Here is a 12,668-nt window from a genome sequence, read left to right as displayed (position 1 = left end):
TGCCCAGAAGACAGATTTGTCCACTTGGAAGATACATATTAAATAAAAATCTTAGAATATTGTTAAAATTATTAATTAATAAATTTATCACAATAAGATAAATAATATCATTTCTCTAGAGAAAATGATGGTAATGGTTTGGGTCGCCATATAATTAATATCTTGTAGCTATGTAGTCATTTAAAAAAAAAGCAGTGAAAGATTAATCCTAAGAGTTTGAGAACAGCAAGTTAGACAAGTTGACAAATATATTTTGCAAAAAAATAAAAATTGCGCCTTCAATTTCCGAAGATGCTCTTTTCGGGTCAAAATTTTGCTAGGAATGTATGATTAGAACGTAAGATTAATTTATATTGTATGATGAATTGTCTGTCAAATGATGAATGGAATGAATAAATATAGAAAATTATACATAGAAAAGGAAAAAAATCTTGATACTCTCCAAGAATGCAACGGACTTTCAATTTGCAGCAAGTGGAGACGCCAGGTGAACCAAGGTGAACCATCAAATGAAACACAAAAATTTTCCTTCTTACAATTCCTATATTTTTTTCTCATCTCTCATTTCATCTTTCATTTATATTCTACAATGATTTTACATAAAAATTACATCATTAATGAATATCTTATGTGTAAGGGTGTGTGGCGTGTGAATGCGTTTTTTTTTCCTGGAGGAGAAGTGGCTGGAGGAAGAAGGTAAAAAAAATAGATGAAAGACATAAGATTTCACTCTTATTTGTTGAAGCCATTGATACACTTTGCCAAATATTTATTCACAAATTTGCTGAATAAACATTAGCACAATTGACGCATCCATAGCTCCAACAAATGTGGCTAAAAAAAAAGGTGTTTTTGCATGTGAGAGGCAAAAAAAAATAAATTAAATTTAAATGAAATAAATCCTTCGACGCGCTAACTTAAAAGGACAAATTAACTTAATGATAGTAATAAATTAGAGATTTGACATTTGAGCCACAGATTCTGCTCTGTGGTCAACATTTTATGAGTTATTTCATTGAGAACTCCCATTGATTGTTTGGCTTCTTAAGACTCAAAATAGAGAATCATTTTTTCTGGATTGGAATTCAATAAAAGTGATGCAACAGAGACGATAAAATAAATCTCAAAGATTACGTTTAGTGTCTTAAATCGAAGAGAATGAGAGATATTAGACGTTAGGCTGTTTGAAAAATTAGTAAACAGGACTGCAGCGCCATTGGCGTGAACCTGACAAATTTTGCATAATCCAAAATGTCGCGTTGAGCACTTCAAATAGAAGATAATGTACCTAGCGAGCACCAAATGCTAACCGATAACATTAAAAACAACAGACGGGAAGTAGTGCCATTTCCATATATTTGGTTTGCACTTTTTGTTCGAGAACTGCTGACCGGTCAGCATAGTTTTGCTAATCGACTCAGCAAAACTATGCTATGAACATTGCCTTTTTCAACTAACTTTGCTCGCTGGGTAAGATCATCCCAACTTAACGCTATTAACGTTAACCTGACGAATTTTACATGATCTAAAATGTTTTTTCGATCATATTCCAAATAAAAGAGAATTTAGGATCATGGACGTTAGGAGCTTTCAAAATTGGTTACCCCTATTGCAGCGCCATTATCGGTTATCTGGCAAATTCAAAATGTTCTAAAATCTTGCCCTGAGTTACCTAATAAATTTAAAGGAACTCGAAATATAGAAGGTTTAATGATGTGAAAATAATCAACTGCGACTGCAGAGACACTGTGTTTCTTTGACAAACTTCGGATGTCCCAAGATCTTAGTTCAAGTCTTAAGAAAAGTCGACATACAGGAGTTTAATTGCTTTTCAAATCGGTTACCCTGACAGTAGCGCCATTATTGTTTATCTGACGAACTTTACATGATCCAAAATGTTTCTTCGATCATTCCAAATAAAAGAGAATTTAACACTAAACCTACCAAGACCCGGTCAAATTGACCGGATTAAAATTAGCACATATTTGAACGGTATAATGTCAATATAAAACTTTATGAATTTCTTATTTTTTATTGTTTAAATTTTAATTTTTGCTCTTTTTCAAGACAAATTTGTTGAGTATGCTACCCTACCACGGTTTCTCATTTGACCGAAAAATGACCAAAAACGGTCGGTAGGTTTAGTGTTAAGATCATGGGCGTTATGAACTTTCAAAAGACTACAGCGCCATTAGCGGTTATCTGACAAATTCAAGATGTTCTAAAATCTTACCCTGATTACCTAATAGAGCAAAATGTCTCGAAATGTTGAAGGTTTAATGATGTGAAAATAATCAACTGCGACTGTAGAGCCACTGTGTTTCTTTGACAAACTTAAGATGTCCCAAGGGGTTCCGGTGGTTCCGGTCAGAATCCCGAATGCCAAAATCTCGAAAGCCAAATCCGGAACGGCAAAATCCCGAAAGCCAAAATTCCGAATTCTTAAAAGGCAAAGGGAAATTTTCTTTGTCTTGGGAAATTATTCTACATATCGCTCCTTGGAAATTACAAGGGGCCAACTCACTTTTTGGCGATTTTGATGTTTTAATGCACTCAGACAGAGCATTTAATAAAATTTCAGATGATATGAGTCAATAAATTTCGTTATTAGAAAAGTTTTTCAAAATTTTACTCTTTATGATTGCTTGCGCGGTTTTGTTTGAAGTCAAGGGGCACAAAATAGATTTATCGTTCAAATTTTTGTGAAACAAGGGACTAACTCAAGCAAGTTGATCCTGTGTCATTCTAATTTCATGAAAATTTGCGCATCATTTTTAGAGTGACAAAGAGCTAACTCATAAAAAAACATATTTTGAAAGGTAAAAATATGTATGTTTCGATGTTTATAATAATGCTCATACAAATAGAAAAGATTTATAATTTCCAAGGAGCGATATTATCGTTATCCTCCATAATTTCATCCCTTTTAGGATTTTGAACATTCGTTTTTTTCTAGTTCGGAATTTGGCTATCGGAATTTATGCCGAAAATAGACACAGGCTAATCCTAGAGAATACTCAGCTCGTAAAACTTGACGGTAAAGGATCAGCCCAAACTATCATACACTGAGGATTTAGAATCAAGGATTAGCGTTTTCAGCGTAAATTTCTATTAAATCTCCACACTTTGATTGCTGAAAGGCTTCTTAAGTGCAACATCAATGGATTTTTCGTACAGTAAGGAGCATTCTGATCTTCTCCTTACTCTAAACTCAAAATGGTTTTTCGGTATTGTGTACCATTACTCTCCATGTTTTTTTTTCATTTAATTGATATTTCGAAAAGCACCCAAAAACTCTCAAAGTGAAGATTTTTATTTTCAGCAGCGGCGCTGATATTGCTTAATCGCCATAATTTCACTAGACCTCATAAATTTAGAAGATCAGCCTGATCCTCCAAATTATAGGCTGATCCGTGAGTGTATCGACACCAATCCTCATTTTTCGGGCTGATCCCTAAGCCGATGCCAAGGGGTAGATAACTGTGCCGCTCACGGTTCATTCGAGTGCCGATCTGCCGATCTGAACAATTTTGTGTGCACAACTTGTGCCGATTTCGTGCCGATCTGTCAATTCTGCAGAATTTTCGTAGAAATTTCGCGGAAAGATTAGTGTTTACTGTACGGTACATTAAAATCTGTCAGTTGTTGTACGAAATTTATGATGTTATTCGAGTTTAAACAAACGCAATACAGTAGAGTCTCGCTATAGTCCATATTTGGTTTCAAATTTGACACTTGGGTCGCACTATAGTCCATGTAATTTTTTTTAAAATTATCAACGATTTTTAGTATTGAAATTGCTCGACGGCTTCCACTTTCTTTGCGATTGTGGTACTTGTCCTTGCTCTCTTCATTATGGATCACAATTATCACAACTACTTAATAAAGTTTGCCAAAAATATTAAAATAATTATGCATGTCGCAAACTAAAAAACATAACCTAACTTAAAATCAGTGTTTTGAAATCAACGGTCGATAAATTGTGGACTATAGAGCGATGGCCTATAGCGGGACTCTACTGTACTTCATAAGAGCGAACAATATTTAAATATTTAAATCTGTCGATTCTTCGCTAAAATCAAGCAGATTTACCGTTTTTTTGTTAATTAACATGCGTATCTGTCGATTTCATGCAAAATTGTACCAAACTGCCAACTTTAAGCTCCAGATCAACACAATTTTGCCGATCGCCGCTCACGGTTCACTCTGACAATCAGTGCAGCGGTAAGTTTACAATTTCGTTTGAAAATGTTACTATGGGGTATTCTTTTATTCATTGACTTTCAACCGCTTATCCTAATCGAGGTCGCGGGTCTAGAACATCTAGGCTAACTGCCTATGCCTGTTGATCCTACGTCATTTAAGGAAGATGATCGCTGTCGATTCCAAGGCGCTTCAATACGAAATCCTGAAGTTGATTCAGCCAGTTGAACCACTTTGTTTTAGGTCTGCATTAGAAATGTCGTCTGAATATTTACCTCAGAATTCCCTTATCCCAAATTAACCATTATCCGAAAATTTCAATGTTTTATAACTTCTAACTACACAGAAAAAAATATTTTGTAAAAATGTTCGTGAATGTTTGTGAATTCCTATGGGGGAGTTACGAAATGCTCATGAATCGTATAACCCACAAACATGTTCGTAAAAGTTTGTACTTTTTTCACAAACATTGTTCGTAAAATGATCATTTGACGAACATTTTTTGTACTTTTACAAACATTTGTTCGTAAATGTTCGTAAATACACAAAAAATGTTCGTAAAATTTTGTCATTTGTTCGTAAATGTTTGTTTTTCTGTCGAACATTTTACGAACATTTACGAACAAATGACAAAATTTTACGAACATTTACGAACAAATGTTTGTAAAAGTACAAAAACTGTTCGTCAAATGATCATGTTACGAACAATGTTTGTGAAAAAATTACAAATTTTTACGAACATGTTTGTGGGTTATACGATTCACGAGCATTTCGTAACTCCTCCGGTATGTTATCCTGTTTGGATTTTATTGTGCAGAGGATGCAATCAAACTGAGGAGACGATCACTCGCTATGTGTGAGACTGTCCTAGCTTATGTAACATCAGACGAGTCCTGCTAGGTAAAGCGGTGCTGTCTGATAAAGACCTATCTAGATTGAAGTCGCTGTGTTTAATGGAGTTTATCCGAAAAACGGGCTGACTTGAACCATCTTGCTCTTAACAGGGATTAATTTAATCGGAGATGTATAATGGGCCCAAAAGGAGGCTTGGGTGTAGCAGTTCCGCATGAAACCGCCCCACTGTAATTTGAATTTGAATCTTTTATTGTTCAGAAGACGAATTTTCAAAGAATTTTTCGCAAGTTTCATTTGAACAGAGCTAAGGCACAAGATCGTCGGCGTCGTCGGTTGCATCAACTGTTGTCGTATCTGCATTTTTTGAGTTAGCATTTGATGCCAAGGCAATGTTTGTATCGTCAATTGCACCAAATTGAATGCAGATGCGACAATGGTCGATACAACCGACGACGCCGACGATCTTCTGCCTTAGCTCTATTCAAATGAAACTTTAGAGAAATTCTTTGAACTTAAGAATTCGTCTTCTGAATAATAAGAGATTCAAATTACAGTGGGGCGGTTTCATGCGGAACCGCTACACACAAGCCTCCTTTTGGGCCCATTATGATTAGATGTTGATGAATGTCAACCATTCCATGGGTACCATATCGTGGGAACCCTGGAAGCCCCAGATACCTAAACGTCACGTAATGTTTCTAAAGAGTTCTTATGAGTTTTCTCATAAGCGTTCTCACGGTTCGATATAGCTACCTCAGCAAGGTAGATTCAAATTACCCCTTGCTTTTCCACATCAGCGCCTCTTGCGGTAACCCCACGAACTTTTAATGCTTAGAAAAGTTGCAGATCATTCCAAAACCTTTCCAAAATCCACAAATTTGTCCAAATCCGTCCATAAATGCAAAAGTTATCGAAGATTTTCTATATAAAAATAAAATTGGCTAGGTACAAAGGAGAAATCAGTTAATTATCTTGTCGTTGCATCACATCCTTGAATCCCAAATCCTTTTAAAGTCACTATAATTCGCTGAAAAGTAATCCCTCCCGCTTGGATTGCGGTGATGAAGACATTGGGGAAATTCATTTTACATTTTTTGTCGCACAAAAAAACCCTCCCAGTGTATAGCACCAAGTCATTGATGATTACAAAAAAAAAATTAAATAAGAATTTCTAAAACATAAAAAAAAATTATTGCAAATATGCCCGAAAATTCTTTCACTTCTATACAAGGAAGAAGGTGAGAGGAGGCGAAAAGATTGGAGCTTTCGGGGGCCCGGGGAGAATGTTTTTCGTTGTTTTTCTTTTTCTTTTTGTTCTGAGAGAGTGCAGCGAAATTTAGATTGTGTTCAAAATTGGATAGAGCTAGTAGATGATCTGGGGAGAGGGAAGAGCTACTGCGCCACAGATTGTCTCGTGTGGTGTTGTCGCATTCGAGCCAGTCGTAGGGTCATCCAGGAAGCGAAGGTGTTGCTGGCCAGAGGAATACTGGCACCATTTTGCTTCTGCTGTGCCAGGGCTTCCTTCTGCAGCTGGTACCGATAGAGGAGGGAACCCGCCACCAGGGCAGACACTATCGCGGCTGATGTGACGAGGATGAAGAGGACACTGAAGCCTGGTACGGGCATACAGATGCCATAGACCACCTCTTCGGTGATTTTGCCCTGGAACACGGTAACGGCCTCCTGCTTGGCGTCCGGGCTGAAGGCCAGGTCCGCCTCAGAGATCACATCGTAGATCCCACTAACTCCCACATCTGCACTCCTCGCCTTCCGATCAGACACCACCACTGATCGCTTCCGCCGTGGCGTCCGATGACTTCCTGGCTCTCCCGGATGCCTCACTCCTGGCCGTTCACTCTCACTGCCATCGAGTGATCTTGGTCCAGCTACAGCAGGCTTTCCCATGCGATTCTGCGCCATGGCAGCCTCAAAGTACCTCGGTCCATGTGGGAATTTGTCATCTCCCTCCTTCAGTCCACTAACATTCGGTCCTCGTTTCTTCATGTCTGCCTTGTGATCCCGGAAGAGCTTATTGAGCTCCTCCAGTTCTCCGCTGTGTTGATGATGCATCGGCGGCGCCTTCTCCCGATGTGGCGGCGGCTGTTTGAGATGAGCTGCATGCTGACTATCACTTCCATGGTGAATGATATCATCGTAGTAGACGTCATTGTCCCCGCCAGAGTCCTCATCATCTGGGATTTCGTGCATCATGTTGATCTCATTCGTATTGGCGGCACTGTGTCCATCTTCGGCGATCACGTCTTTTCTCTCATGAATATTGCCAGTCACCTGCCGAAAGACAATCATTCATTCACAATCCATTGTACTTTATAAATCTCTCTTTAATACAACAATGAACAAGGATGGGAAGTTCAGGAAAATTATCGAAAGATTTACCAGTTCTTAACGGTATATTTTGAATTCAAAATACCTTATAGAATTTCTTATACCGAAAAATATTCTTCTTGGTTTCTTCTACAACTGGAAATTCTCAAAAAGTATTTAGTCTACGCAGAAGAAAATGCACAAATCTTCACATTATTCTCATTCCTATATTCGGTAAATTAATTAATATAAAATATTTAAGGTTATGTGAAGCCTAACCTCAAAAATTCCACATTAAGTAGCTCTTTAGATATCCCACTTCTGAAATATTAGAAGCTTAAATATTTAACTTCATTTAAATCATTCCGTTTAATAAATGTCCTTTTTAGAATACTTTTACTTTTCGTATTCAACCATTCTTAATTTATACTGGATGTACGATAATTTTAACGGACATTGAAATCTCCAAAAGAATAATTTGAAGACAGAAGCTTATAAGTACGAAATGTACCCCTAAGTAGTCCTTATATCATTTGCAAGAAATTAAATAAAAATTAAAATTTAAGCAATTCCATTTAAATTGAGCCCTATAGAATGATTTTTGCAGTTATAGGTATCCATGGACAAAATGTCTGCCTAGGTTACCTCGAAAACACATCCAAAAATAAAGCCAGTGATAAGCCTAGATAAGCTTATAGAGGTATGATTCCTTCATTGAAAATTTGAATTGTGGCAAACTCGAACGATATTTATGCATAAATAATGCAAATTTCGTTTAATAATTCTCAAAGGAATGAAAAAAATTGGTTGAGAAATGCATAAAAGTGTCTGAAAATCTTTAAAGTCCATTATCTAGTAAACTATGAGAGATAGAAACCTCAAACTTTACATCCGTTTAGAACCTCTTTCAATCTTGATATGTGCAAAATTTCACTTGAAAATGAAAAAAATTGGATGAGAAATGCATAAAAGTGTCTAAAAATCTTTAAAGCCGATTATCTCGGAAACTATGATAGGTAGAGGTCTCAAATTTGCATCCGTTTAGAACCTCTGTCAGCGACTCGTGAGAATCCGCGAAGATATTCATTACATACGAAAAATACGAGCCCCACGAAAATCCGCGAAAAATTCGCGCTCCGCGAAAATCCGCGAAAAAATACGCGCTCCGCGAAAATCCGCGAAAAAATAGACGCCCCGCGACACTCCGCGAAAAAATATGCGCCCCGCGAAAATACGCGAAAAAATATGCGCCCCGCGAAAAAATTCGTGCCCCGCGTAAATCCGCGAAAGAATTCGAATCTCGCGCCCGCTCAAAAATACGCGCCCTGCTAGAATCCGCGAGAAAATACGTGCCCCGCGAAAATACGCGAAAAATACGCGCCCCGCGAAAAAAATCGCGACCCGCGGAAAATACGATCCCCGCGAAAATCCGCGAGAAAAATCGTGGAGAAAATCGCGAAAAAAATCTCGGATCGCGAATTGTATATGTCAACTTACAAATCTTCGAATATAGGTTCACTATGTAGAGAGATAGAGAGAGAGAGAAAGAAAGCGAGAATGAGAGAGTGCTATATATATGGGAAAAACTTTTCCGGCGCCGCTTCTCCTGCTTTTTTTCTGCCAGACGCTATTAGCAAATTTTCTTAAAATTGAAATCTTTAAAGTGAAATATATCTCGAGAACTACTCGAAGAATGTCTTAAATTTTTTTTAAATTGGTCCAAAGTTTCTGGGCCACACCATAAACATAAAATTTTCAAAATCGCATGCTTAGATTTCGAGATAAACTACAAAACGTGATTTTTAACCGGTTTGGAGCCGGTTTTTCAAAAAACTAATAAAACAGAAATCGTCGTATACGCGCGTAGATATATTTAAAAAAATATATGAAGATGTCTTTATCCAAACCAGAGATATTGCGTACTACGGACGGCCGGACGGCAGCCGGACCCGAAATTGACGGCTTATGATTTTCGGCATCAGGGATGTTCAAAACATATACCCTGTGAATTTCAGCCCGATCGGAGCACTTTGAGAAAATTCGAGGACTACAATAGGTGGTGATTAGAAGAAATCACACCAAAAAGTTATTAGATTTTTAAAAAACAGAAAATAGTGAATACTACATTAAATTTAGGAATTTTAAGGGAATTTTTGGGGTTATGTTATACGTTACATAACCTCAAAATTGAGGTTTCATTTTAAGAATACTTCAGTTCAAAAATAAAACGTTTTCAAAGAAAGTAATGTTCAGGGCATCTGTCTGGGCGTCTATGACATATTGTGAGCAAATTTTGTCAAAAATTGATTTTATGAAACAAATCGTCCGAACTACTGCGTAGCTGGAAACGTCAAAATTCTGTCAAAAATGTAATTTTTGACGAAAATTGCTCCCAATGTGTAGAGGCTTTAATACTAAAAATTTCTATCTCATCTCAGATTCTTCTTCTATCTATGATTTATATTCTGTTATGGTGTCTATGATAAGGTTGATTCGACATTTTTTTGAGGGGAGCGAAAATAAAAGATCACTCCAGCACCAGTTCTGGATATCGAATGCCATTCTTTACTGAATACAATTCTAAAGAGAGTGTTTGGTACAAATAATGATCAATGTCATGTCATTACAGTTATGTCCCAAAAAATGTTTCACAACATCTACACACTATAGAAGCAATTTTCGTCAAAAATTGCTTTTTTTTTTTAAAAAAAAGTTCTGGCGTTTCTGCTTACAAGGATAGGGGAAATTTTCTTTAAAAAGGCATTTTTTAAAGAAATTTCCACTAGTGTGTAAAGGCCATTAAAGAAAAGCTGAAACACTTTGAATACAAAAGCAAAGACATCTTTCATCACCAGCAGCAATTGCAGAATTTGTGGTTATGTGCAATATATTTTCGTGGTGAAAACATAACCTAAAATGCTAAAAATGTCAAACCCCAATTGCAATAATCAGAATCTCATTACTTATATCCGAGAAGTAATATCAACAAATTAAAATTGGTTCTTTGAATATATCTTGAAAGCTTTTCTAACCAAAAAATGTGTTAAATTGAGGTTAAGTTATCTCTCAATTTAATGAAATTTCTATTAAGAGAGCAAAACTAGAATTTTGAGCTTTTCAAGCTTGTTTCCTGTTATTTTCGTAGAGGTTTCTTCTTTTATTTAACCAAAAAGTGAATGATCAATGTAAGGTTATGCTTAATATAACCTGTTATAATCACTTCTGATTTGTAACTATATTTTTTTTCTTTTTCCTAAAGATGAGGAATAAATTGAGAGATGAACAGCATAGAAATTGAACAAACATCGATAACAATCCAACAGGATCATTCCCGAATATTAGAGTGAAAACTATCAACTTTTCGAGTGTTGAAGAATTATAATTTAAGATCAAGCGTGATCATGACAAATCTCACAACTTAAGGAATAAATTAGATATTTTATTCAATTTAGTAAAAATTGAGCAAATTTAGAACATTTCTAAAAAATGATCTATTAGCGAAATTAGAATATAATAATAATAATAATAATATTTATTTTTCCAATCTCCAATTTGCGTCTGCCGCCGACTTCACAACCGATCTCATCGGAGAAAATAGCAGAAAACTCCGAATAACTGATCGTATATGTCGCTGATTAAATATACATACTTAATACATAAGAAAAACAATTTTATCATATCTTATCCTTGTCTCAAAAAATCTACAGTAGACTCTCGCTCAATCGATTCTTTCTCAATCGGGCACAAATTTTGTTGATAATTTTCACGTTTAATTATGAAGCTAATTCGATCAAATTCGCTGTAGTTTTTCCTATTTTATCGTGATTCTTTATAATTGAGCGCTTTTTGTGGAATTTACAAAGGCTTTGACGCTCAATTCTTTCGCTAAACCGGATGAGATTTTGCCCCATATTCCCGATTGAGAGAGAGTCTACTGTATATCCTAACCTCAAAAACCATACAAATCCTAACCTGATAGCCCTTAGCTAAGGTTGGGCTTTAATGCATGTTGTAGGGAAACTCTATGACAAACCACTTTATTTATTCCTCAAAAAGAAGTCAATTTAGTGTCCGTTTCTATCCTAGATACGACCTAGTTCTTAAGGTTAACTTCAATATAACCTCATTTTCCTAAATAACCTCTCAGTAATAAAAAAATGAGGTTAATGATATGATCTTTTTGAAGGAATCGATATTTAAATATAAATTGAAAACAGAGGGAATGGATACTGCTTTGTTTAGATTTAGAGATTTGTAAGAATAATAGGAATACCTGGCAATGGTCCAGACATCCGTGTCGGCAAATCTCAACTTTGCACTTGATGTGAACACTGAGGGCATCGGGGAACTTGAAGGCGTGGAAGAAGGCATACGTGATGACTGTGGCTCGCTCATCTGGCGCCCTGGCTTTGAGGAATCTCGAGATCATCTTTGGCCTCAGGACGCATCCATACTCGTCGGACAGCTTGATGATGTGACCAGCCCCATCGGACGCCAGGCAAGATTTCACTCGCATATCAAATTCACCTGCAAGAAGAGATGACAATCTGAGATTTCCAGAATGGCATATGCCACAAACATGCCGATTGTCTTCGCGTGGTAAGGCATCCCGGAACAAGAGTGGGAGCTTGTTTACACGTTAGCCATTTAGTCAAACACACGCCGAACAGAATGGCCAGACAATGGGACAATCCAGAGGTACGTGATGCATGAATTGGACATGAGTCTCCAAATGGGGAAGTAGCTGATGCCTTCTCATGTATGACGAGGCGCCATGCCAAGAGAGACTTCCCGAAAATTTCAAATAGAGATGCAATTTACCAAGGTGAAATATTGCCCAAATTCCACAAGTTGTTGTTCCCATAAGAATAAAATTTGTATGCGGAGGTTCATGATGTTTCTGGCACATTGTTATGCTAATCGGACAAAATGAATGAATTGCTGGTAAGTGGCAAATTACATGTGTGTGCATTGGTCGATTTGCTCTTTGAGATAATTCTTTCACGGTGCCCAACAACCCAAGCGACGAAAGACAGTCAGCATGGAAAAGAACAACCTGGATAAACCAGCAAAGTTTGATGAAGTTGTGATTTTCCTGCTGGCCAACATGGAAATGGATTATTTTAGTTTAGTATATGCCTGTACTAAACTGAATTCCTTATTTAAATTTTCTTATTTTTATGTAAAGTCTGACAAAAGCCAAAGAACTTGAAGAGAAAAATTTAGAACATTCCGATTTTCTCATAGAATTTAAAACCGTTCCAAGAACAGTAAGAATCTTATAT

At 36.7% G+C, this 12,668-nt stretch overlaps 1 protein-coding gene across 1 annotated transcript in view; it reads right to left on the bottom strand.

Moving 5' to 3' along the window:
- Positions 1-6,029: 6,029 nt before the first annotated feature.
- Positions 6,030-12,668, bottom strand: part of LOC129807755 (uncharacterized) — a 75,066-nt gene continuing 68,427 nt past the window's right edge. Inside the window, exons 5-6 of the mRNA XM_055857221.1 lie at positions 11,657-11,910; positions 6,030-7,347 (exon numbers count right to left, since the gene is read on the bottom strand). Coding sequence (XP_055713196.1) covers positions 6,451-7,347; positions 11,657-11,910 — 1,151 coding nt within the window. The 3' untranslated portion in view covers positions 6,030-6,450. The remainder of the gene's footprint in view (positions 7,348-11,656; positions 11,911-12,668) is intronic.

This window comes from Phlebotomus papatasi, chromosome 3, assembly GCF_024763615.1.
Source record: "Phlebotomus papatasi isolate M1 chromosome 3, Ppap_2.1, whole genome shotgun sequence".
Lineage (NCBI taxonomy): Eukaryota > Metazoa > Arthropoda > Insecta > Diptera > Psychodidae > Phlebotomus > Phlebotomus papatasi.
The sequence above is the reverse complement of the archived record's forward strand: the minus strand, read 5'-3'. Positions and strand labels throughout refer to the sequence as shown.